This window comes from Trachurus trachurus (genome assembly GCF_905171665.1).
Source record: "Trachurus trachurus genome assembly, chromosome: 21".
NCBI lineage: Eukaryota > Metazoa > Chordata > Actinopteri > Carangiformes > Carangidae > Trachurus > Trachurus trachurus.
This window is the reverse complement of record NC_139899.1, coordinates 7,521,420-7,547,416: the sequence shown is the minus strand read 5'-3', so window position 1 is coordinate 7,547,416 and position 25,997 is coordinate 7,521,420. Positions and strand designations below refer to the sequence as shown.

The 25,997-nt window shown below is 45.3% G+C and overlaps 2 protein-coding genes across 2 annotated transcripts in view; one reads left to right on the top strand and one right to left on the bottom strand.

The window, feature by feature from the left end:
* The window catches only part of dnah7 (dynein, axonemal, heavy chain 7), a gene marked incomplete at both ends in the record, with an annotated part of 70,444 nt that extends 66,598 nt beyond the window's left edge, over positions 1-3,846 (top strand). Inside the window, 2 exons of the mRNA XM_083996924.1 lie at positions 842-945; positions 3,640-3,846. Coding sequence (XP_083853050.1) covers positions 842-945; positions 3,640-3,846 — 311 coding nt within the window. The remainder of the gene's footprint in view (positions 1-841; positions 946-3,639) is intronic.
* Positions 3,847-5,811: 1,965 nt separating this feature from the next.
* slc39a10 (solute carrier family 39 member 10) lies at positions 5,812-24,356 on the bottom strand. Its single transcript, XM_083996487.1, has 9 exons — positions 23,013-24,356; positions 22,363-22,543; positions 15,301-15,476; positions 13,431-13,598; positions 13,206-13,314; positions 12,793-13,101; positions 11,050-11,130; positions 8,669-8,859; positions 5,812-8,470 (listed from the first exon to the last, which is right to left on the bottom strand). Exons 1-9 carry the CDS (start codon positions 24,333-24,335, stop codon positions 8,318-8,320), a joined length of 2,691 nt encoding a protein of 896 aa, XP_083852613.1. The 5' UTR covers positions 24,336-24,356; the 3' UTR covers positions 5,812-8,317.
* Positions 24,357-25,997: the final 1,641 nt, after the last annotated feature.

The window sequence follows — 25,997 nt, the reverse complement described above, 5'->3', positions numbered from 1 at the left end:
TAGTGGAGCTGTGCATAAAGCCCATTAAAGGTCATGAACCTACTCGTATGACTATAGGGATTATAGCAATAGGTGAGTTTGCCAAAATGTTGAACTATGTTTTAAAGGAAAAAGTAGGATACTAGAAGGGCCATTGAAAAGGTGATATTCAGCAATAAGAAAGGCAGAGGAAAGAGACTGGAAGGACTGAGTGTACTTGAAGAGTGAAAGGATTCAGAAGGAAATGAGAAAAGGATACAAGCTCTGAGAGCGGAGAGTGAAATAAGAGGCACGTAGGCAGTGGGTGGAGCGGAAGAAACAAACAGATGAAAACTGACATTAGGCTGACTGAAAATGAGAGAGGCGGAGAGTAAAGTTAAAGCAAAGCCTCCCTGTCTCTCGCCTGCATGAAGGTCTACGTCAGCCCCTCGCTGTGCCTCCAGCTCTGCTGTGAGATCCTCAGTCAGTCTCACCATCAATCAGCTCCCAGCTGGGGCCCCCGTCACACTAACACAGCCCATACTGCCAAACTACTCATCTGACAGTGTGTTTGTGCATTTGAGTGTGTGATACTGACAGGATGCCAAGAGTCACTTATCTCTAAATCTCACCCTTGGCTTCCTCCTGCCGTATTAATAGGGTCGCGCACATGCCGCATGAAAAGATGGCGTTTTTTCACAGAGGTCAGTTAAGCTCAATTTTGTAATAAGTTGTGTGGTTGCTGGAAGAGCCGGCGTCTGCATGCGCTGCAGTCACAGGCTTCCTCCCGGCTCTGGGTTGTGTAGAGTTTGTAGGAGGAAGCAGGAGACTGTAACGTGAACACTCACTCACTACCTCTTCTACCTCTCGATGCTTGTGTCAGGTGTGTACATTCGAGGGCTCTTCCTGGATGGCGCCCGCTGGAACAGAGAGACCAAACTGCTGGCTGAGTCCTATCCCAAAGTGCTGCATGACCCCATGCCTGTGGTGAGGAGAACACCTGCTACACTAATACTACTGATTAGAAAACTACAGCAAAACAGTGTGAAAAACAGAGTCTACTGTCCTTCTGTCTCACTCCACTTTTTCAGCCTGACATTATGTTTCCATCAGTACCAATCAAAGACTTATGCCTACTCACTAGGCGAGGCAGCTTTATTTATATAGGGGAAACTCAATGTACTTGACATAAAAACAAAACATTTAACAGTATGAATTGGAAATGAGAAAAAAAAAAACTACATACAGTATTCAGCTGAGTATGCCACTCACTTCTTTCTTTCTGAGCTAAGTAGTGACCTCACCGTTCTTCAGTACGTGCAGCAGTAAGTGAATACATCACTGTTCATATGGCTGTGATGATCAGCAATTTGTCCACACTTTTAGTCTGGTTAGAAAACCTCCTCTGTGTTTAGCAGCTCCACAGTCTATTATTGACTACAGTGATCACATTATGAGAGCTTCTGTGAGTTTCCTGATCCTTTAATAAGCTCTCAGCAGCTGAGCCAACAGTCACCGCTCAGTCACTGGTGAAGGGAGTCCCACTGCTAAAAAAGTTCCAGACTCTGTGACAGTGGAGCTCCAGCCCACTTTAAGGACAATGATTCCCACTCCATGTACTAAACGTAGTGAATCGCTTCAAGATGGAAGCACTGATGAGGACGTCTGGAGCTGGGCTACCTCCAACACAACTTTACCAAACATGTCGTGTGACAAACACTTCTCAGGCTCCATTTAGTAAATGTTCTGGAGCTGCTGATGAGATCTTGTTTTTCATCGGCAGATGGAGTTTGCTTAGCTGTCATAGAAATGTAGATGAGCACAGTTTTTTTTTCTTGTTACTCAAAGTTGAGGATGTTTTCAAACTCAAAGTTTAGTTTGTATTTTACTCTCAAAAGTTAAGTTTTTCTTTTAATCTGAAACTGCACTTTGTCCTTTGACTTAACTTCTAAGGCAATAACAAAAATCTCAAAAGAGCGAATGCCAAAAGGTTGGCTGAGGAGAGCTGCTTCACAGGTCAGAGTATCAAAAACAGGCGCTCAGACTTGTATCCAGCTCAGTGCTCTCTAAGTTATAACCAAGAAAATCCCAAGGCTCTGTCTATCTGGCCTGTCTAGCCTCTACCTGGTCTTTTTACTAAACTTAACCAACTCCTTATATCATTGCCTAAGCCCAACCAGTGCAAAATCGTTTGGGAAAAAAATACACTATTAAATGAATTGTCGGAAAGGCAGGATGTTTAAAAAAAAAAAAAAAAAATACCATCATTCTGACCATAGGAGGCAAGAATTGTCAGAATGATGGGGCATTTGATAGAAAATTAAGTGTTTAGACAATTAGAGGCCTATGTCAGACTGGCAGTTGCCCCCCAAAACAGAGTGCTTTGGACTTTTCTTGGTTATGACTTAGAACACTGAGCTGAATACAAGATTGGAATCTTTTGTTTTCATAACTATGAGTAAACTTTTTTTTTTTTGGTAAAGAAGTACTGAAACTCAATTTTAAGGAAAGCACTAATAAGTGAGGCTTTGGCACCTCAGTGAGGCAGACTATTAAGCCTTATTGTGAGATGACTTGGTAGTGTAAAAATACCAGAGTAAAAATAACACACCTTCTGATATTAAGAGGAGGTGTATTGATTCAGCTCCCGTGAATCCCTCTGGGTGTCAGAAAGAGACAGAGATCGGATCCTCATCTCACATTATTAAAAATGGGCAGATTTCAGCGTTATTCAGCTTGTAAACTCCAACAAGGATTTTTTTTTTTTAATCAGAGACCAATATTGCGAGTCTCCAAGGAGAAAGTGAAGAACAAGCAGCAGTAGCTGCAGCTCCACCCAGGAGGATGTTCACAGCTCCTTGTTCTCTGGACTCAACACAGAGCAGCTTCAGCACTTTTCACATTGCGCCTGTAGGAAGCCGGGCTGCCTCTCTCATCCTCGTGTTAATTGAGTTTGATATGCTATATGAAAGTAGACTGACGGAGTGATGGAAAACAGAGTGCCGGTGGCTAAGAGCGAGGACTGATCAAGTTTTCTTTATTTTCTTCTTCTTTCCCTCCCTCTGTTCTCTCGTCTTCGCTGTTCAAGTGATTATGAATAATGCACCAGACTGACTTTTTTAATATTCCGACATTTCAGGGCAAGTTATTAACAGAATCAGTTTTTTGACAAGACCAGAACTTAATTAAAAATGTGTTTATTATTTGTTGGGGAAAAAACACAACAGAGGCCGTGGCTGGCTTTGAAATGCAAATCTTCATAGAGGCGCCCATTATGAAACCAGATCAGTGCTCTTCTGGCTGCAACTCAACAAACTGTTTTTGTTTTTTCCCCCCTTGTAAGATGTTTTTGTTGTTTTTTTTGTGAGTGGCCCAGTTTATCCCTTTTGCATAACCAAGACTTGTTAATAGCCCAAAGGGAATATTCCTTGTTAATGCAATTGTTTTATAAGTTTATGTCCCCAAAGTTACAATTTGTAAGGTAATATTTGATTTAAATCCAGGTTAGTCTCTCTGTCCTGACCTCTAATAGTAATCTGATCTTTTTCTTTTTTTTATGCAACTGCATCCATCTTCATGCATTCGTCCTAAGGATTTGAATTTCTCCTTTGAAAATATTTGACTGCAATAACTGTCATTTGACCCTGATGGCCCGTCTGTGCTCCTCTCTCTCTCTGTCAGATGTGGTTGAAGCCCATTAAGCGTCAGGACATCCCCCAGAGGATGTGTTACGTGGTGCCCGTCTACAAGACCAGCGAGCGACGCGGCACCCTGTCCACCACTGGCCACTCCACCAATTATGTCATCGCCATGACGCTCAACACCGACGTGCCCGCTGAGCACTGGATCAGACGAGGGGTCGCGCTCCTCTGCCAGCTCAGCTCCTAGACTCTGGTTTGTTTCACAACTTGGTTCAGTACAAACTCTGTAACTGTGATATTAAAAGCATAAAAAGGCACCGTCTCTGCCTTTTTCTACCTCATATACAACAGTGGTGTGGTAGAAACGGTATGATACCAGGCCCGTGTTCAGTAGCATGGCCTCCAGCTCATTAGATTTATGTGTTGTGATGTTCCAGTTGGCTGGAACAACCTTGAGGCAGAACCAGCACTGTTCATGTGAGCATTTACAGTCCATGCTACAGTTTATGTTCTTCAGGTTCTCAGCTTCAGCATTTTCCTATTTTAAATTAAATATTTTATGCTACAGTAAACTACCATGTCTGTGCTTTAATGAGAATAATGATGTCAGGATAGAAGAACTGAAAACAAAGTTCTCATAGTGAAAGTAAGTATTTTGACACACGGCTGCTTAATGTTTGTTGGGCAGGTGCATATTGCTTCAATGAGCTCACATGTTGCTCAGTGTTGAGTTACTATTTAGAGTCTGTCAGTTTGCAAGTGAAGAGGATAATGAGGCTCAACAAAAAGCACAAACTCTCAAAGATATAAAATAGCTGGTAAACAACTTTATTAGACTGATGACTACCAGCCTCTGTATGAATGCAAAGTGGGTCAAGAGTCCTCTGCAGGACCATGGTGGACCAGTTTCCTCATCATTGATCAAGAGAAGACCTCATCAGAACCTCAGGGCGTTCACAGCAAAGGTCTGACTGCAGGGACATACAGAGGAGACCTGGAACAAAGTTCTTTGAGCTGATGACACATGAATCAACTTTTGTCCAGACAACAGAAAGAAGAAAAGGGAAAAGGACAACAGGAACAGCTCTTGACCCATGATGCACCTCATCTGTCAAACATGGTGCTGGTTCTGTTACGTATGTTATGTATGGCTCCAGTGGAACTTGGAGGCAGAAGGATGCAGGGGGGGGGGGGGTCACTCTGTGCTTAGATTCAACAAAACACATTTGAGCCCACTGGAGAAAACTTCATCACTCAGCAGGTAAGTGATCCTAAACACAGGGCCAAAGCAACACAAGCTTGTTTTCAGGGTGAACAGGTGGAACATTTTCTACTGTCTGAGGCTTTGACTTGGTCTCAGTCTGACTGAGCTGCATTTCACCTGCTGAAGACCAGGAGACTCCACAACAAGGAAGAACTGAAGGAGAAGAAGCGTCTGTTGATGTCTGTGGGTCAAAGTCTTCAGTCACTCACTGTAAAGGTTTGACCACAAATTATTGATATGGTCTGTCCAATCACGTCTGAACCTCTAAACTCTGGCATGGATCTGCTGTAGTAAACCTACTAAAGTTACAGCCAAGGGTTTGATCTATAGTTTATCTTAAATTGAATGTGTTGAAGCTCAGAGGCTGAAGAACAAAATGCTTTTTAGAGATATTCTTGTTGAGTCGACAGTCAGCAGGTTTAAATGCACCCAAACATTACAGAGGCCACATCACCAGTTATTTATTTCACCACGTTGCACCTTTTTTTTTTTTTTTACAGAGAGGTTTGCTTGCTGATTGCAGAAATACATTCAGACCACGCCGGTAACTTCATTATGCAGCGCTAGCGAGCTATGACAGCTCTTACAGCAGCCAGGACACTGCAGTGTCTCAGCTGCACCTCGCACATTCACTTTCTACATCTACGCTCCATTCACTGAGCTTTTTTGCATATATTTAAGAATCAGCGTTCCTAAACCTGCTGATCTGGGAACTGCAAAGTGAAGCAGGAGAGGAACAGAGGCAGGGAAGTGATGCTGACAGATCATGCTGCTGAGGACTTAACGAGTTGTCTATCTAACATGACACCAAACCTCCTTCAGAGATCACAAATCAGGGATCTTTTCAGAGTTTATTTCCTTTTTTCGCAATGGGGAGAATGCACAGACAGGCAAACAGCACGGATGTCACATTTTACATTTTATATCCAGATTACTAAACAATTACAGACAACAAAGCAAAAAAAAAAAAAAAAAAAAGCAAACAATCATAGACTTTTATTTAAAGGACAGTTTTTGTCCAACAAACATTGAAGAAGCTTTGTATTTGAGGCATATTGTCTCAGGTGTCACCAGCTCTTATCAAATACATGACAGCACAGTTGAGAGAGGAGCTCCTGGTTTACAGACCGCAGATGATGAGCTTATTCCATGTAAGAACAGAGTGAAATTACATTCAAGTCGTGCTTAATCATTTTTTGCACTTTAAATATTAACACAAGGTGAAACAAAAAAAATGCTTGTTGAGGATTCAGAGGGTGCCACCTGTATGTTTGCTTTTAGCTAATAAAGGCTGGTAACACTTGTCACACTACGCCCCAAACTACGTCACCGTATCTTCACACTCACTTCATTTAAAAAGTAACAAAGGATGTCAATAGTTTAACTTTGCAATACAAAGAATGAAAACAATTTTACACTCAACACGACGTCTGTACCGTTTCACTCATGCTTCATGCATGAATCAGTCAGATCGATAACGTGAGCTCAATGTGACTGACGATGATTTACAGCCAGTTAAGACATAGACGATGGATGTCACACAGTGACAGGATAAATGAAGCCACGCACAGTATCCGTGTGCTCCAGCAGCTAAAGCTAGGGATCGCTAGCTTAGCATCTGAGCCGCAGAACAGCCAATGGAATGTCGGGGGCGGGGGCGGGAAAGGGTTAGCATTGGGGGGGGGGGGGTCAGGGGGAAGGTTAGGGGTTGGGCGAGAGGAGAGGTGTCAAGCACCAGCCACTGAAATTCCACATTGGGGCTAGTTTTGGCACAGTCACCAGATTGACTTTAATCTTAACACCGAACATACCGGTACATGAGGAATGCTTGTAAAATATTAAAATAATAATAATAATAATAATAATAATAATAATAAGATTGATGCTGTGGTTTGACAACCTGGGTTGATCATCCACTACAAGTGCAGGGAATGCTCTTCTGAAAGCACACTGTACTTCACCTTGCTGCCAAACAAGAGTACCGTCTTCTGCCTGGTCTGTCTGTGATTGTCAGGAAGTTCGGTGATTCTTCTAAACTATTAGCAGGAACAAACGTTTGCTCTGCTGAGCTACTGACACTATTAAGACCTCATGTATTTACAGTACTTCAAGAAATCTGCATTAGTGCGACACCTCGGCCTCCTACTGTAATTGCATGTCCACTGCAGGAAGGTCCCATCAGACAAAGTACCGTATAGGAACTCAAAGAGGCACCCTAAATGAATCTAGTAAACTACAACACTTTGTGATGAGGAATAAAAACTCATTTTTCACATTTTTGAAGCTGCTGATTCTTATACAGAAAGATACAATATCAAGGCCTAACAGGGATATGTCTCATTTGGCCACAGATCAACAAACCCTTTAAAGGAGTTGGTCAGACACTTGTGACGTCTAGTTTCTAAAAAAAGAAAAGAAAAAAGAAACATTTTGAAAATGCTAATTTGTAAAGGCTTTGGCAGCTGTGTTAGTTATCACTATGAACTACAATTAATAATCCCAACAACATGATCTGACAATTAAACGCAACTCAAAGCCAACGAATGGAAGTTGCAGCAAAATAACAACAGAGCCGTTTTCATTTCGATCATCTCCCATGTGTAGTCTGGGTGACGTGTTTCTGTTTTGACGCTGCAGCTCATAAGGCCGTGGAAAAACATTTTACAGGTAAAGCCACACGAGCTGGAGGGTTCAACTCCAGATGTTGGAGCGAGCTGAACTGTCTCTTTGTGCGGTTGTAGGCAGCTGTGGTGCTGCTCCAGCGGCCAGGGCTTGGCACACGGAGGCACGAGATGTTTGATACACGGCGTGATGACATCCACAGCTGGTGATGGATGGCAGGCGGGACACACAGACACACACACACACAACACACCACAGATGTGCGAGGCATGGATGATGGGACACAGCACAGGGCGGATGAGAGACGAGGACGTGGGAGGGAGGGGGGAGGGGGGGGGCGCGGCGGCGGCACGCTAACAACAGGTGATGATGGATAGGTGGAGGACTGCTGGGCCGTGACTGCTGCGTCTCTGCACCACTGCGGCTCCTCAACCACCTCCGCATCTACGGCCCGGTTCCCTCAGACGGAGTTGACTGGGTTCAGAGCGGTGATGGTGTGTTTTTTTGGGGTTTTTTTTAGTGGTTGGAGCGCGGCCTCGGTTCTTGTTGTTTTGCTGCGCGGGGAGCGGACAGATTGGAGCCGACGGAGCAGAGGTGACAGTGGCGCAGAGAGTAAACATCACCGGCGGAGTCGTGGGGGATATGCATAAAACTACCGTAGAGTGTTTCGGAGCGGAGGCACGGGCCATGAACGAGACTCACACTGCATGCAAGACTGGGCCGATACACTGCAAACGAAGCATGTTAAGGCCAAGAAGAACAATACTGGAATATCCAGCTCCCACCCCACACCCACCCACCCACCCCCCTCTCTCTATCTCCTTCTCCTCTACTAAAAGCCAAAATCAAAAACGATGCGGTCTTCGAAGATGGCGATGAGCAGCATGATGCCGAACCCGGTGAGCATGCCCAGGTTCTGCAGGATAAAGTGTCCCAGCTGGCAGCGCTTGTGTTCCTCGCTGTCTCCGTGAAGCATTTCTGGCAGCTACGAAAGAAGAGACAGTAACCGGTTGGGATCAGAAAAAGGACTTCCAGGAATTAGCATTGCAGATCAGGAAGCAGAAACAGGAGGATAAAGTGAAAGTTAAGCTAATGCTTTTGGCGGGGGGAGGAGGAGGAGGAGGAGGAGGAGGGAGGGGGCAATTATCACTCTGGGGCTGTTGAATGCACTGTGCCAACTTACCATATCCACCAGAGCCACATAAAGGAACATGCCAGCTGTGATGGCGAAGATCCAGTTGGTGACATTGTGTGTGTACTGGCCCACGACGGTGCCAATCATCATGCCAACGTAGGCCATGAGGGCGGACAGCAGATTGTAGACAATGGCCTGCTTCACCGTCATGCCGGCTTTCAGCAGCACCGCAAAGTCACCTGTCGGCCGGGGGAGGGGGGGAGGGGGGAGAGACACACACTCATTTTAACACCATTACGGCAATTTCCGTGTACCTTGTCTATTCAGTGGAAAACTGCATCCTATCATGCACCGCTCCCGAATTATTCTGACGAGTTGTTTACCAGCGCTGGAAGTAAAAAAAAAAAAAGTGCAAAGCTGCGGCGGTGACAGCGCGGTGTCCAATTTCTGTTTACAGTTTGCAGAGTGACGTGCACTTTGCTGCATGTAAACCCCTCGGTGAAAGGCTTGGCACATGTCACGCTGCGTGTTTCATTTATATATATATACTGTATTTATTTTTTTTTTCATCCAGTTTATTCTGACTCTGCCTGCGGTGATGAGGTGAACCTGTTCAAAACAAACTCCCTCCACACACCTGCCACCGCTATCTGTCTTCAAGTAGGTGAAAAACAGACCAGGAGCTGCTCTTTCCAAGAAATATGTCTTTAACTCCCCCCGCCGATACACTTATGATTACATATGCATGCCGTAGCCTCTCTACCCTCTTCAATCATTGCCGGGCCAAATGCGGGAAGAGGCCCAAGTCTCAGCGGAAACGCCCTGGATTTGGAAAGAGAGATGAATACTGAGAAGGGGGTGGCCTACATTTCCTGCTCTGTGTAACAAGCGGCCTCTTTTCCTCGCTAATTACCACAATGAATATATTACCAGTCTGCTCTCATCCATCAATCAAAGCCGGAGAAAAAGTGGGTGAAGTTAAAGAAAGACAGTCGGTACACACCTCACTTCAATGGCTCTTTTTTTTTTTTTTTTTGCCTCGCCTCACTGTGGCGTTTCCTGCCTCCCCAGTTCCAGTCCTTCAGACACTCAGACACGCCTGCCACCGCCTCATCTACCGCAATTAACACACCCATCACTGCCAATTAGCTTCACTCTGGGTGGTTAAAGACGCCTCATAATCATCATCTTTGCCATCCAGCTGCCAGTTGGGGGACGGCTTTTGTGTTCAGGAGGAGCTGAGAGGTGTACTTGTCAAACTGCTGGGTTTGTCTGACAAGTCGCCCGATGGGGGCGAAGGCACGACAACAAGTGCCGCTCAAAAATGGGCTGTGAATCAACAGGAAATGTGAAATTGCACAGAGGATAAAAAAAAAAGAGAGAGATAAAGAAAGAGAACGATCAAACAAATGTTCACATGCCGCTTGGACGGGACTTGTGCTGCAGTTAACCATCTGGAAACTCGAGTACAAGTGTGTAAAAAATAACCATAAATCACATAAATGTTCGAATCAAAGCTCAAGTGCTTATTCTATATGGTCTCGAAGCCTAAACAACTGATTTCTTGGCACTTCAACCTGCTGAGTGCCAAACATCGCCGACGATGAAGCGAGTTTTTGTTTTGCCAAGTGTGTTTTTACCCCTTTTCCTCACATATTCCCCCTGAACGCAGCGGGACAGGCTGCTGCTGGTCACGACGAGGGGGAAGTGGGCACACAAACACAGTCCATTATTCACCGGTTCGCTCTGCCATAATGGACACTGCTCTATTCTTCAAGTGCACAAATGAGGCTCTGAAACTGTGGCGCGATGAGAGACATCATTAGTACTGATCTACAATGGATGGCCCCATTGTCTTGTCTGTTTCACCCCCGCGCTCGCCACCGCCACCGCCACTTCCTCTCACTATAAACAAACTAGGAGCGGAGAGGAAAAAATAAAACATGGAACAAAACTGTTCGCTGTTGCTGAATCAAACTGAGTCAAAAGGCTCCTCGGAGAGAACATGTTCGAATGCAAATGAATGCACCGGCTGCTGTACCATCTTTGAGTCTGACTGTACTGAACAATGTGTGCCAGGCGCGCTGCATCATCGTCACTGACAGACACATTGACAGGCCATTTCACTGCTGTCAGACGAAAGCCATTAATCTAGTTAAAAAAAAAAAGAAAAAGTACATTTCTCTGCAGAGAAGGAGAAGAATGATGATTATTGACACCACTGGGTTTTGAACAGGTTTCAGGGGACGGATGGTCGGGAGACAACACGACGCATTCAGGTTTCTGTGCAGTGAATTAAGCAAACAGCCTTTGGCAAAACAACGGCTTTGTTCTCGTCGAAACAAACATGTGTGCTGCGTGTGGTGGGTATTAATTTAATGTTTTGTTATGTTTTTTTTTTTTTTTTTGCATTTGGTGCTTCGGCTTACCAAGTTCATGAGGTAATTCATGGCAGAAAACAGCCACAGATGTGCTGATGCCTCCCGTCAGGTTCGCACTGAACGCTGCACCTGTAGAGACAAGAAATAGTTCAATATCACTTTCAGCATTCATTTCCCATCTCCCGCTGTTTTCACTGAATTCCACTGGAAGTCTGGCAGCGGCTTAATGTGTGCAGGTTTTAATCAGGTAACCATAGAAACCATTAACTAGTCACAACCTGTTAACTCAGTGTGGGAACCCTCGACACAACACACAACAGTACATTACAATGAGAGTGAGCTGCTCTTTTCTTTTCTATGTCTGAGATGTGGCCAGACATTTAGTCTGGAACCAAACACAACCAGAGCGGTGAAGTGGGAGGAGCAACAGTCCCACAGAGATAGAGTCACATTATGCTGAGGTGGAGCTCCACTGTAGAAGGTGAATCCATCTCTCAAGGTGCATCAGGGAGAATCTGTCACATGACCCACTGAGACGAGAGCTACATCACAGTGCTGCCAGAACACAATCTACAGTTCTCAGCTTAGTTCTCTCTGGCTTCTTCTCCGTGGCAACAGCGCACGCGGCTCAAGGGTATTTTAGTTTTGTGAACTGCACCACAATGAGAAAAAAAAACACATCTGAGGAAAAAAAAGTTGTAATAATTAAAACCAGTGGTCATAACAGGGCTGCTACTCTCTCCTCTAGAGTCCTGTGTTTCTGGATTAAATAACATTTAAAACACAGTTTAAAAACAAAATCAAACGGGAATACAGAATTGGGAAGAAGCCAGCAGGGCCTCCCAGGCCACTGAGCTGTTATAAACCCTTCTACTTATTGTTCCAATATTTAATTTTGCCAATTAATTTCTTTAATAGATACATTCCACTTTAATGTGACTGAGACGCGTCTGGCTGTTCTGGAAATAATAGTAAAAAGCTGAATCACTAAGGGGAACCGTGTCAGACAAACTACCAAAGTACCAAACTCAGTGATTATTTTCATCAGCTCTACTTCAGACAAACTGTGCGTTCACACCAAAAGCACCATGGGCGCCTGCGGACGCTCTGATCGCTGACATCGAAGGGGCAGGGCTTTCACACTGTGCCGCAGGATCTGTCCATCTAGGCTGACCACATACTATCATTCATGTTTTCACTCTGTATTATTCATTATACCCCCTACATGAATAAAGAGAAATCATACAGCTCCGAGAAACCGAAGACCGCAATTATGAGCTCAGCGCCGCCACCGCGCCAGGCGCCCTTCGACGCCAGCGTCTATTGAAAATGAACAGCTGCCAGCTCTCAATATTGGTTATTCTTTCATACTGTGCCATGTGAACTATGGACTACTACTGTGATCCTAGGTTTAACATTAAATGTAGCGTTTTCCACCTGGCAACTTATTTTTAGCATGAGAGGAAATGACAGGATTATTATCATTATTTGATGGATTTATTGGCGTTTTATGATAGAGTTTATGTCAATTTTAAACCTCTCTCTCTGATGTGAGATTAAAGCTGCAGGAAGTTGACTGTCAAACCATGATGATGGAGATAAAAAAACAGCAGCTGCCTGTGAGGTGGGACGTTCATTTGAAACGTTTTTCATACCACAGTAACTACAGTGCACTCAATGCGAATCAGCCAATCAGGGATCAATAGCATCTGCTCCTGCCTCGGTTGTTACCCATCAATAGGCAACATGAGAACAATCACACCGTCTCCATAACAACTTAAGCCCCGTTACCTATAGCCAGGCCGTCACTGAAGTTATGCATGCCATCGCCCATGATGACCATCCAGGCGATGCTGGCTATACCGGCGTCCTTCATCTCCTGGTCTGAGTGGCAGTTCCCTCCGTGGGAGTGGCCGTGGCCGTGGGAGTGTCTGTGCTGCTTGGCCTTGCGTCCGTTCTCCTTAGTGGGGGAGTGCTGCTCCTGTTCGGAATTGGCGGGTGCCAGCGGCGTTTTGTTGGTTGGCGAGTCCGGCGTCTGGAGCTCGGTGAGCTGCGTGTCGTTGTGGCCGTTGTCGCAGGAGACGGCCGTGCTGTCGGGGTCTGGGACGGAGAGAGAGAAAGAGAGAGGAGACGTTGGAGTGACGTCCTGCAGAGACGGAGCCCGTTTCAGCCAGGCCGTGAGCCGTGACCTCTGAGCTTCTTACCTTCACTGAGCGGCTTCAGGTGCAGCCACTCTGCATCCGAGCGCCGGTTTAACTTGTGATCTGAGAGCTTCCTGCCAATCTTCCCCTCCTCGCACGACTTCTTCAAGCCCTGTGAGCAGAGACGCACACGTTTACGCACAATAAACACAGATGAGAAAGCACTGGGCTGGTGAGAATAAGTGGTAATAACTGGGGTGCAGCCTCACGAGGTCACGCTCGACTTACCCTTTGGTCTTTGTAATGCTTGAACATGCCGATGCAGTGTTCGATGATGAAGAGGAGGTAGATGCCGGCGAGAGCTGTGAGCCCTTTCCAGACTCCATCAAACTCCGTTACCAGATCAGTGTCTTCGTGCCTTGTCCCCGGCTCACTGTGGTCGTGCTGCCCTTGAGACTGAACACAGAGAAGAACAAAAGACGACTGTGAGGCGGAGACGGATAACAAATTTATCAGGACATCAGATTTTTATCTCCTAGAACGACAGATCAAACTCCTAATGCTCCTTCCCACTGAGAGGGAGAACACTGGATAGAGGAAGAGAACCAGCAGGATGAAGGTTTATAGACACAAAAATCTGAAGGAAAAAAGAGAGGTTTTTAAGGAAATGCTTTAATTTGTGGTTGTTTGCTAAATTCTGATGATTTAACTCATTGGCTGCCATTGACGTCTATAGACGTCAATCTAATTACAACCGTTCACTGCCATTGACGTCGATAGACGTCAATTGCGTTTTTCAACGGGAAGGGCTGGAGGAAGGTCTGGCGGAGCTTGTCCATCAATATCAGGCTTGTAAACTAGTGTAAAGATGTGTAGCGGCCTGTAGGGGGCAGCAGTGCCCTCTTTGGATGAGAGATCAGCATGTATTACGGTATGAGAAGAAGAAGCGAGATGACAAGAGCTAAAGAAACTTATGCACGGAGCCTTCCGCACGTCGGCACATTATGTACCGTGTGTGTCGCGGTAGTTCGGAGAGGAAGAGGGTCGCGATCGTGAGAAAATGACGGAGATCATTGAAAAAGACACCGACGCTGGACACCGGCGATCAAGCCGGGCCGAGCGGCCGGTGAGAGCAGCAGCTGACGGTGCGTCACCACAGACCAGAGCCGAGCTCAACTGACGGCTCGGTGGACGTGACCCGAGCGATTCCGTCCGGATCAACCAGGAGCAGCAGAGACCCGTCCCCACGCTCCAGAAAGACATGAAGGTAATAATATAATACATCAATGGTAAAAATAATAAAATAAACTAACTTGCTAGCGAGCTAACTTTTACTGCTTAGAGAAGGGCGGATCGCTTTGATCGGAAAGGTTAAAAAAAAAAAAACTCCACATCACACTTGACTACATCTATAAGAGATGTATTTTTATGGTAATTCTATATATTTCTATAATTTACAGGTGGTGGATCGAGCAGTGGTCGACCATGGGGCAGAGGTCATGTGACAGCTACAAACGTACAAAAAAGTTAATGCATTTTTACTGATATTTGTAAATAAATTATTATTTTGCCATCAAAAGTCCTTTCTCAGTGTTGTTTTTGTTGTTTTATAGAAGGAAAACACTGTTCAGATGTGTGAGGTGTCACTAAAGCAAAAAATATCAACGTCAAAGTCACTGATCTGCTTGACATGTTTCTTTCCACAAAAAGCTCGTTTTCTCAGTGTTTTGGTCAAAAACTGCTGTTTTTGGCGAAACCAGCCTATGTTCTACTGCTGTTTACAAAAGAACGGAAAAAGGTAGAAACAAACTTTTTTTTCCCTATTGAACAAAGAGAGTCTACTTTTCTCTTGGTAGTTTCGGTGTTTATATAGTCATAGAACACAATATTCTGTGGGTCTTATAAGATCGTTCAAAATGCTCTAAAATGGCTGGCAGTATGGGGCTCTCTGCTCTGAAAATGGCTGGCAGCCAATGAGTTAACTATCAAACATATGCGAGTCAGCAACAGGATGGTTCAAATATATAAAGTCTATACGGATATTGTCAACATGCAGGTGAAATAACTTCTGGAGGACTTCTATTGGCTGATTCGGTGTCCCATGTTTCACTAAAGTGTCTCCTCCAGTGTGCGGACGTTGTGTCTGTGGTGAACTCACATGAGGCAGCAGGTGGAGAAGAGCGTCGCCGCTGAGCGTGCCCACTGCCAGCGCCACCAGGAAGGTGAGCAGGAACTTGAAGCACGATTGGTTGAGGATGGGGACGAGGACCACGCCCAGGAGAGACAGCAGGCTGATGATGGTGATGGACACGAAGCCCCAGGTCCAGACCCACACTGGAAAAAGACACAGAATGGACGACTGTTATTTACATGACAACAAGCAGCAGGAGCCCAGACCCCGAAGCCACATGATGTTTTTTCTATGTGAAAGCTCCCCCGGACCAAGGACCTGAAATCTGGTCCAACCAAAAGAGTTGGACTCGGTTCGGGCCAAAATAAAACCATGGTTTGGACTTTTGCACTGTGCTTTTTTTTTTGATGGTTCAGACTTATGAACCTTTAAATGAGACATGTCATGCCTTTCCACAAATTAAAATAGTTCCCAGGTGTCTTAAAGACATGTCTGTGACATGCTTTGGTCAAAATACCCCAAGGATCAAACATCACAGCTCTTTTCATCTGCTCAAAACAGCCCTGTTCAAAACGGCTGGTTTCAGTGGCTGTCCCTTTAAATGCAAATGAACCACTGCTTGCCCCGCCCCTTCTACTGGTCCCAGGTAGAGGTGATATTGTGCAAATTCAAAACCTAGTTACATCACTGGAAGACAACTGAGGGAACAGCTGGTAAAATCACATGGATTTCAACCTAGGGAGCCCATTACAGATTTTTTGGTCATTGCCGGAAGGCAAGACAAACATCCAAATATATGTTAAAGAGCCTTCAAGAAGTGATATGTGATACGACTCATTGGTCTCTCCGGACGAACGAGCCGTCAGCGATAAAGCCTCCGCATGACGACGACATTCATCTGAATCAGAACTAGGCTCGTGTATTGGACGTGGTGTTGATGCTTCTGGTAGCGACGTCGTAACGGAACGTCCATCCATCTTCCTAGATCGCTACTTTGCTAATTTGAGGAGAGTTCTGGTGACACGTGTACTTCATATGCGCGCCTGTTTACAAACCAATCAATGTCAAGTGTAGGGAGATGCAGCATACGTAGGCAATGAGGAGGACCTGGCATCAATATGTCATAAAAAGTTATTTGGCTCGCTGCATTAATGCTGAGTGAAACCAGGACTAACCGGATCAAATGTAGACAATGTAGCAAAGACAGCAACCTTGGTTGAAACGCTGTCGCAACTTTAAGCAGCCAGCTCCAGTGTTCAGAGTAAAGATACGCTAACAGCGTCATTAGACTGCTGGCTAAAATCCTTTCTCTCATCCTGTTCACAAGTGAAGGAAACTATGCTCCAGAGGTTTTCAATCCCCCCGTGTCCTTGTGTTGACACATGATGCCGACAGCGGGAAACACAAAGTGACATTTCAGCAGAATTCCACTCGCCTCATTTTTCATTCAAGGCCGTGGACACAACGACATGAAGCAGAGGAGAAGAAGTCAGAAAGGTAACACAATCACTTTAAGTGTCAGTCCTGCTGTCGGGCCGGGACGTGGCTCAAAACAGCACAAGACAGAGAGAAGAAAAAGTTTGTGATTCTTTTCATCACAGAGGACAAAATGTTTAATGTAGTATGAAGTTCAGTGTAAGAGCGGAGCTGCCGGTGTGTTTACTAAAGTGATGATGGGTCCTTTGCTGCTGACTTTCAGCTGTGCTGCAGGTCATCTGCTGACTAAAACACTGTGCGCATGTAATGAGCGTCTCACAGACAACTGACTTCTGTTCGGCATCTGAGAAGAAGCGCTTCACAACACACTCGTCTGCTGCTCCGTAAATACAGCTCTCAACGCTCCCTCTCTCTTTCTTTGCTTTATAGCCATCGAATTTATCTTCTCTGGTTTGTAGGGTCAAAGGGTTTGAAGTGAACTCAGCTGTTACAACACGACAACCTAATATAGTGTGACTTATCTTCATAAAAACTACTGAGCAATAATAGAGTTTGACTAACATGCACCAAAGGACAAAATCTAACACTTAGCCAGAGAGGGAAATTACAGATAAGAGTAAAAACACACTGACAGACACACTTCCTCTCCTCGTCTAATCAACCCCAGGTGGTGTCGCTTGTGGAGAGATGATCTGAAACGCGTCTTCCGCCTGACGGAGCAGACTTCAGAGTGGCTGAGTCAAGCTGTTACTGTCCCATTACCCAGCTGCAGGATTACAAAAAATAACATTACAAAACAAAAAAACAAACAGCCTCTGCAATCAGAAGACAGCAGACTTAAGTTCCTGCTGGGGAGACATTTTTAAGTGAAAAGGCAAACACTGACGCCGAAGCCCTGATTACACAGTTGCTTGTCTTTAGCTTTTGGGGAAGTTTGCTCCCCAAACCCCCCGACTCTCACTGCAGGGTCACATGTGCCCCACTGAAACTGGAGCAGGAATCAAGAGGCACATGGGGTGTTGACAGTGGAGCTGGGAGCTCAGGATTCACAGCATTTACTATATGCTCATCAAACCAGAGCCCCATGTTGTGTATGGAGGCAACTGCATTTGTTACACTTCTCCACTCTTCTACCCTGCCTTCTTTTTATTTTAAATGTGTTGCATTTATTTTTCTGGTGGAAGAGTCCTGCCTCTGGTGCTTTGAGGCTCTCTGTCAGGGCCTCGCATCCCGCTGACTGTGCAGTGAAGGCAGCGTTCAGGAGCAAAAACCAAGCGTGGAGTTTGCCAGTATAAAAAAGCAAAAATAACTAATAAAAATAAAAATCTAGGTTTGACATATGGTGAAATCTATGTCATTGATCCAAGCTTGTGTTTTGTATTTCTGTATTCTACATTATATCTGTCTAGTTTTGTGCATTGCTACATGTTATTATTTGTTAAAAACAGTGCAGATTATGTTTTGTCCTGTGTGGGAAGCAGAGTGAAGAGTGTAAAATCAAACTCCTCGACTGACCCTGGGTCAGTGTCCCCCCAGCGGTGTCTTTCTGTTGACTCAGAGAGACGTTATACCAGACAGCCTGATAACTACAGCGTGACAGCAGCATAAATATGACCAGTGTTTTGTTTTTGTGCTTTCTTGTTATTCATCATCAGCTGATCCGTGGCCTCATTTCCCATAAAAGCTACAGCGAGCTCTCAGCTGCATACGAGAGAGCAGTAGACGTCAACAGCTACAAAGTGCCTGTTTATCGACTGCCGGTCTTATGGCGAGGGCCCCGTCGTTAGAAGGGGGACAAAGTGGACGGGCTGAATTCATTCTCTCATCATAGTTGAAAATGTCTTTAATAACCCTCACTTCCTTGTTTTACTGTTACAACCAGTTCCAATGTGCCGTACAAAAGTAAAGACGCCACAGTCGACTGCTTTCTTATTTGTTGCATCAGGCGGAACAGCGTGTAACCCTGAGAGGCAGCTGTATATCAGGCCGACAGCACATCGGGTCCTCTGCACTCGCGCAGCTCATCTACTTCTCTGTCTCATTACCTTTATGCAGTTGTGGTTGTGTGCATGTGTGTGTGTGGAGGAGGAGTTGGTCACAGGTTAGAGGCCCCGAGATAGAGGGCGGTGATGAGGGAACAGAAGAAGAGGAGAAGGAGAACCCACTGGTCTGTGTCTTCTCTCCAATTACACATCTCTTTTGAGCCAGGGCTCAGAAAAAAAAATGGCCCAGGGTGTTGCTTCAGCACTCCTAATTGGCACAGCACACAAAGAGAGGGGGTGTGGGGACCAGGGGGAAACCAATTGCAAATTTCTTTTTCTATGCTCCCCCACGGATGCTGGCACGAGGTAAATGAGAGGTAGCTCCACAGCGTGTGGCGATGATGCCTGTGGTCGAGTCTTGGTGTACCAATGCAGGGGAAAAAAAAAAGAAAAACTAGCGCCTCTAGATTTCCACTAATGAGGAGCCATTCCTGCCCTTTTGACTTGTTCGTGCTGTCTTCCTCGTGGTCATTACCATTTTTATGACTGTTTGCGGCGGTGGCACACTGCCTGAGGCGCACGTGATACAGGTGTCTCCAGAGGAGCATGCGCGTTTAATAATTAATGATTTAAGTGTGAGTACCTTCAGGGGATTTGTGTAATCTCCCAGTTGAACTTAAGTGCCCACTGCTTTGACAGTGTCATCCAATCCCGAATGCAAAACTGTGATGTGTGCAAAAAAAATAACATTTCCTGTCATTAAAATAGATCCTGCCTCCAATTAAATATAAATCCTGGTTGAGCTGAGCGTCTTATGACCTCACACTGTCTACGCTGTCCATAATAACAAACACGGCAACAGCACAGTGTAGTGGTAACAGTGCAGCAGATGCACCATGGGCAGATTGATTAGTGTACAGGTTCACAATAAATTTTCATTCCAGGTGTGAGGTGGCTCACTTGCTCTCTCTCTCTCTCTCACACACACACACACACACACACACACACACACACACACACACACACACACACACACACACACACACACACACACACACACACACACACACACACACACACACACAGAGTACCATAACACATAAATCCCCAACTCTGCAAAGATTTGCAGTCTCTGTTTTGTGCGCAGAAGGTGTGATTACTGGTCCTGGTTTGAATTGTGGTGTTTATGGTTTTATGAGCTTTGTTTCATGACCTGTAACTCATTAACTTTAAAACACTGTGATTTTATCATTTGCATTCTCATAAACCTACAGTACAAACACTGTGAGTGTGGATTCACACTGACTTCATTCTTCACAGCATTTTCCCCCATTTCTGGCTTTTCTTTTCTTTTCTTTTCTTTTTTTAACACTGTCTTTTTCAACACAAATGAGTCCGGTCCATAAAAAAAGGACACACACACAAAAAAAAGCTATTTGGCATTTTCAAAGTGGTCGGCACATGATACAGCTACTTGTTCATTGCCACAATAGGGCTCATATTGTCTCATAAAGGGGCCGAGCTCACGAGTGCTGCAGGTCGGTGAGTGAATGATTCTTATTCAGCATCTATCACATGATGCTCTGTGTGAGGTCGGCAGGACATGACACAGCAAATTGGCTGTGTATTCATTCAGACATTAACTTTCTCACTAGACGAATACACCCAAAATAAAAACAAAACAACAACAACTCTCTTCTTGAGTGACCTACTCCGTCTACACATCAGTGAGGTGAGCAGGACCGACGTTTCCACTCAACCAACTAAAAAAAGACAAGGTTGGGATGTGAGAAACCTTTGCAGGAATCAAAAGAAAAAAATGAATGTGAATGTGTGAATGGGATAGATGTGTTTGTTTAGCAGGCAAAGTCTTATCAAGTGTTGTCAAGATCAAAGATCACAGTTTACAACTAACAGCAACAACACTCTCTCTTCCTCTCTGCCAGGCCGCGCTTGCAGTTTTGTGTGACTGTGAGACTGAAGAGTTAATCTCTGACCAAAACACTCATATTCAGGGCCATTGCATATTATTCTTCCTTCTTCTGCAAATAAAAGTTAAATAAGCACCGGTGGTGTAGAAATACAAAAAGCTTGAGATGAGTCAGGGAGAGCTTATTCATTGAGGCTCTGAGTCTCAGACGTGCTCTCAAATTACTGTAAGACACTCGCACTGACTTTCACTATCCTGCTTTTTAAGCTAATGTCAGTGTTCAAATTACTCTCTGATGATATTCACTGCAGCTCTGGAGAGTGGAAAATGAGAAAAAAAGTAATCCTCACCCACAGAGGGACTGGCCTCTCTAAGTATTGAAAATGAGAAAGGATGGAATAAACAATAGTGGGCATACCCAGGAGAAGACGGTTATGATTCCTCATTCGCCTCAATTATTATCGTCATTCTAAAATGTGACTTGATTAGTTCAAACAAACATCCTATTATGCAGGTCTGTCACTCTTCCCCAGGAGAGAGGCTCCAGGTTACTCGCCCTGATAGCATCACATTATACATACAATGGTTCCTGGTGATGTCCCTGTGGTTTCCCTCTCGTGAAGATGGCTGTTTCCTGTGGCTGATGGCTGCAGATAGCAGGTAAAACTAATAACTTACAGTTGTACTTCCATTGTGCGAATAAAGCTCATCTAAGTATGAGAGCCGCGAGCTGCGAGCTGCTCAGAGCTACGCTACCAATGGGATTTCTTGGTTTCCCTCATCAAACTCATCAAATACACAATCCAAGAACTCCAAAAAACTCTTGTGGACAAGTTGTGACCTGCACATTCACCACGGTATGAGATAATAACGTTACAAGACAGAGTTGTTTTCAAGGTAAATTCATGCAAAACTGCTGATGCGCGTTGCCGTCGGGGGCAGTATTTCAGCAAGCAGTCTCTGCATTTGCATAGAAAACAACTCCATCTTGTAATGTTCTGTTATTATCTCATAGCGTGGTGAATGTGCAGGTCACAATTTGTCCACGAGAGCCTTTTGGAGTTCTTGGATTGTGTATTTGATGAGTTTCATGAGGGAAACCAAGAAATCCATGAGCCTCCGTAGCGTAGCTCTGAGCAGCTCACGGCTCTGCTCCGCCGTTCTAAAAATAGTTTGCACCGACAATTAAAGGTAACGAACCTACTGCTATGACTATAGGGATTATGGCAATGGGCCAATTTGTCAAAATGTTGAACTATCCCTTTAAATGTAAGATAGACTGGCTAAAAGTTTTCTCTCAGAATCACAGGTTAAAACATCACAAAAATGCTACTAAACATTAACAGGCAGCGAGTGATGTTTACACACTTTTGTAGCACACCACAAACCCCTCCTTTTGTCAGTACATTAACATATGCAGTGCAGACTTCAGGTCAAAGTGCTGTGCTTTGGACGAACCTCAAACCCTGAGCAAGCATAATGAGGATATGTTTTGGTTTTTCCTGCCCACGTCTTATGGAAAAACAAAAATACTACCTTGAACAACAACTTGGCAGACACAGAGTGTTTTCATTTCTACGTCTGCTGTAGCCCTCCTGAGATCTGCAGCCCGAGTGAGGTCTCGAGTACTTAAGCCTGTGCTGTTAGCAGACACTTTCTGAAATTATTGTTCGTTGTTTTCTACAATCCCAGTCTTTTCAGTCAAAATGGACTGGATCGATAAGATACATGGCCCCTTACCGGAACTGATGGGCTCCAAGGCTTCTTGCTCCACCACATCCATCTGGTGGTAATGGCGGATGCAGACGCGACTATCTATTTGGTAGAGCAGGGCAGGACAAAGGTAGGTGAACTGAGCGGGGGAGATGAGTGACTCAGGGTTCAGGCCGTAGTGGGTGAGGAGTTGTGTCAGGTTCAAGCACTGGAGAAGAAAGAACAGATGAGTGTTTGACAGATTTTGTGTGAAGGATCACCTTAAGTTACGGTTCAGAATTTCTACTAAAGTCTACATTTTTCTTCTTAGACAAAGCCAGAGATTTCCAACATATCATAATGTTGTCATTTAAGGCAAACATCCTCCAATGTTCTTGGGTCAAAATACTTTCAAGGGATTTGTTATCTGTGTAAACAAACACTCTCAAAATGCTGCAGCCTTGCAAACATAAAACATTAAAAACAACTCAACAAAGAAATGTAGTGACAAGAAAGATGGAACATATGCAAACAAACCTTCCTTAATGTTTAACCTGAGTTGCTGTGACCACATTGTCATGGCATTGGGTAACGTATTTATGGGAAACATCAGGTAGCTATATGAAGCTGTATTGCCCAGCTCAGACTAAACAAAAAAAATTGTTCATTTTCTACAACAGGCAACATTTTAGTCCTACCTCCTCATGCTGATGTGACACTCCGCCCGGGTGCCCAGGCAGGAAGGGGGCAGGTAAAGTGGGGATGACGGGCGCTCCCGGTGCTTCTCTCTTATCTTTATGAGAGTGACCGTGACCGTGTCCGTGACCCTGATCGTGTTTGTGATCGTGGTCGTCAGACGTCGGCGTGAGAGGGGAGGGGGTTTTGTTGCGCCCTCGCTGTCCTCTGGGCCGTGACGGATTCTTGGGCTTCTTGGTCCTCGGGCCTTCCGTTGGGGCGGGGGAGGGCCGGCGCTCCTGAGGGACCGGGGACGGCGCCTGGTCCTGGTCGACGGGAGGGACGCCCGTGCTGATCTGTGGTTGATCGACGTGGTTGAGGTCATGATTGTGATCGCTGTGGTCGTGATCGTGACCGTGACCGTCGTGGTCGTGACCGTCGTGATCGTGACCGTCGTGATCGTGATCGTGACCGTCGTCGTGATCGTGACCGGCGTGGTCGTGATCGGCGTGAGGTTGGGAGGTCAGGTCCTTGCGGTCCGGCTGCGCCTGCACCTGCTCGTGTTTGTGCTCTTTGTCGTGTGCGTGATGATCATGGTCGTGCTCGTGATCATGATCGTGTGTGTCCTGCACATGTCCGTCAGAATGTTTATGGTCACTGTGATCGTGACCGTGTTCTGCGTCATGATCGTGGTCATGATCGTGGTCATGTTTATGGTCATCACCGGCGGCTGGACTGGCAGCGGTGGGCTTCTGCGTGCACCGTGTGGGACTTCTCTCTGTGTGTGGTTGTTGGGAGCCTGCTTTGTGAGGCGGATGACCGTGACCGTGCTTATGCCCATGCCCGTGCCCGTGGCCGTGCCCGTGGCCGTGGCCGTGATCGTGATCGTGGCCGTCGCTGGTGGATGAATGTGAGTGCAGCCCCTCCTGCAGGTCCAGCAGGTCGAGGTGGGCTACGTGGTCGTGGCCGAGCTCCTCGTGATCCGCGGCCACCACCTTCACCTCGCCCAGACCCAAGCTGAGCAGCATACTCTGAAAGCCCTCGAAGTCCATGCGGTCCTTCTGGCCGTAGCGCCTGAACAGCTGCTGGATGTAGAAGCGCTGCTCCTCCTCCAGAGCGTCCCCCCGGGGGCCCTTGGACTCCGGAGGGGCGGTGGCTCCTTTCACGTACGGGGCCTCCGAGATCTGCAGGTCGCTGTGGGCGTGGCTGTGGTCGTCGTGGTGATGCCCGCCGTGCTGATGGCCGTGCCCATGGCCGTGCCCATCTCCGTGGCAGTGGTTGCACTGATGAAAGAGGAAGGTGAGCACACACAGGAAACAGAACTTGGTGTGCACGTGGACTCGCATTGTCCCCTCGCTTCTGGTCCCCTGGAAGACAGGAGTGACAGCAAAGTGATGATGAAATGCAGAGTAACTAAATGTTGTAGCCTACAATATTAATATATGACGAATAAATGAAAAAAAGTGGTGCTGCTATCTGAGTCGGACTAAAACACACACAGCTATAGCAAACTGAAAATCATGCAGATTGTGTTTTTAGTGACACATTTCTGACAGATGCTTCCTCAACATTAGAACCACTGACCTCACTGGGTGAGGTTTCTGGGAAATGTGATCATGTTTTAAAAGACAAACAGACTTTCTGGTTATAGCATCAAATGTCAGACAGCTACACACAGACAATTTCATTATAGATGAAAACAGAGTTTGTGAGAATTGTTTTGTCTGGCTCAAATGTGAACACGTCCTTACTGTCACAATCATGTTCTCCATGCTCCAAACCCTCTTGTCTTACTTTAACATGACTGGACTGTGACGATAGCAGATCGTAGCTGCTTTGTGATTAAGTATGCGTGGCAAACATCACATGAAATAATTGGAAATGGATATTGTTATGCAATATGCACTGCATCGGAAATATATCTATTTTTGAAACAAGACTCATGAATCGTTGCCAAAAGTTCGAGTATATGCTGTCACTCTGACTATTAGTCATAAGAATAATTAAAAAAGTAAGAATTAAATAATAATTTGGAGCAGAGTTGAAAGTCATCAGTATAAGACAAGAACATTTGCAGATTGTGCTTAGACTCCTATGTGGCAACACTAGGAAACACTGCTATCAGATTAATCAGTCCTGATGTCATTAAATCAGTGATGAATATCAGCCCTAAAAATAAAGGCTCTCTCAATGATGCACGGAGACATTAATTATGAAGAAACACAAGAATTAGTATAATAAGCTTGCACATCACACATTAAAAAAACATCCAAACCCCCGAAACGGCTACCTTTATCTTAGAATAACATATCTAATAACTGAAGCAAGGAGCCTTCTGCAGCACAATAAAGTCTCTGGTGAGAATTGTGTAACAAATTGCTTGTTTTCCCCCCACTCTAAAAAGCCTGAAGCAGCAATATCATTTCAGTCAAATGATCCTCATAAGGTCTCTTGTGAAGCCTGTGGGTGGTTGATGCGTGGGGGGGGTGAGGGTGGGGGAATAGTAAAGAGAGGTCAGATGAGGAACACTGCTGGATAATGGTATGATGGCACACAGTGCAGACACAAGACGGCCATAAACACACACACAAACATCCACATCCACACATACAGGTCTTTTGGCAGTCTGCTTGTTAGCAAAGTTTTTGACGGATTTACGGCGCGCACAACATGAGGGAATAGATCTGTGCCATGTGAAGACCATAAATACTGGGTTAAATGTAAAAACCACGAGGGTGATCCGGCTCGCAGATGTCAAAGCTGGTGACAACAGACTGCACATTCTGGGAGCAACGGAAACAAAACAAAAGACAACAATATAACTAGAGAAAAACAAAAAACTCTGTAGGAAGGATATAGAAATACGCCTGACATCTTTTCAGTGATATTACAAGATGAGCTAATTTTAAACCAGAACCCATTGGTGATAAACTCGTAATACAGAGTTTCTACGGTATTTTTGGTGAAGCGTGAAAAGAGCACCAGTCCATCAATTTGTCCAACTAAAA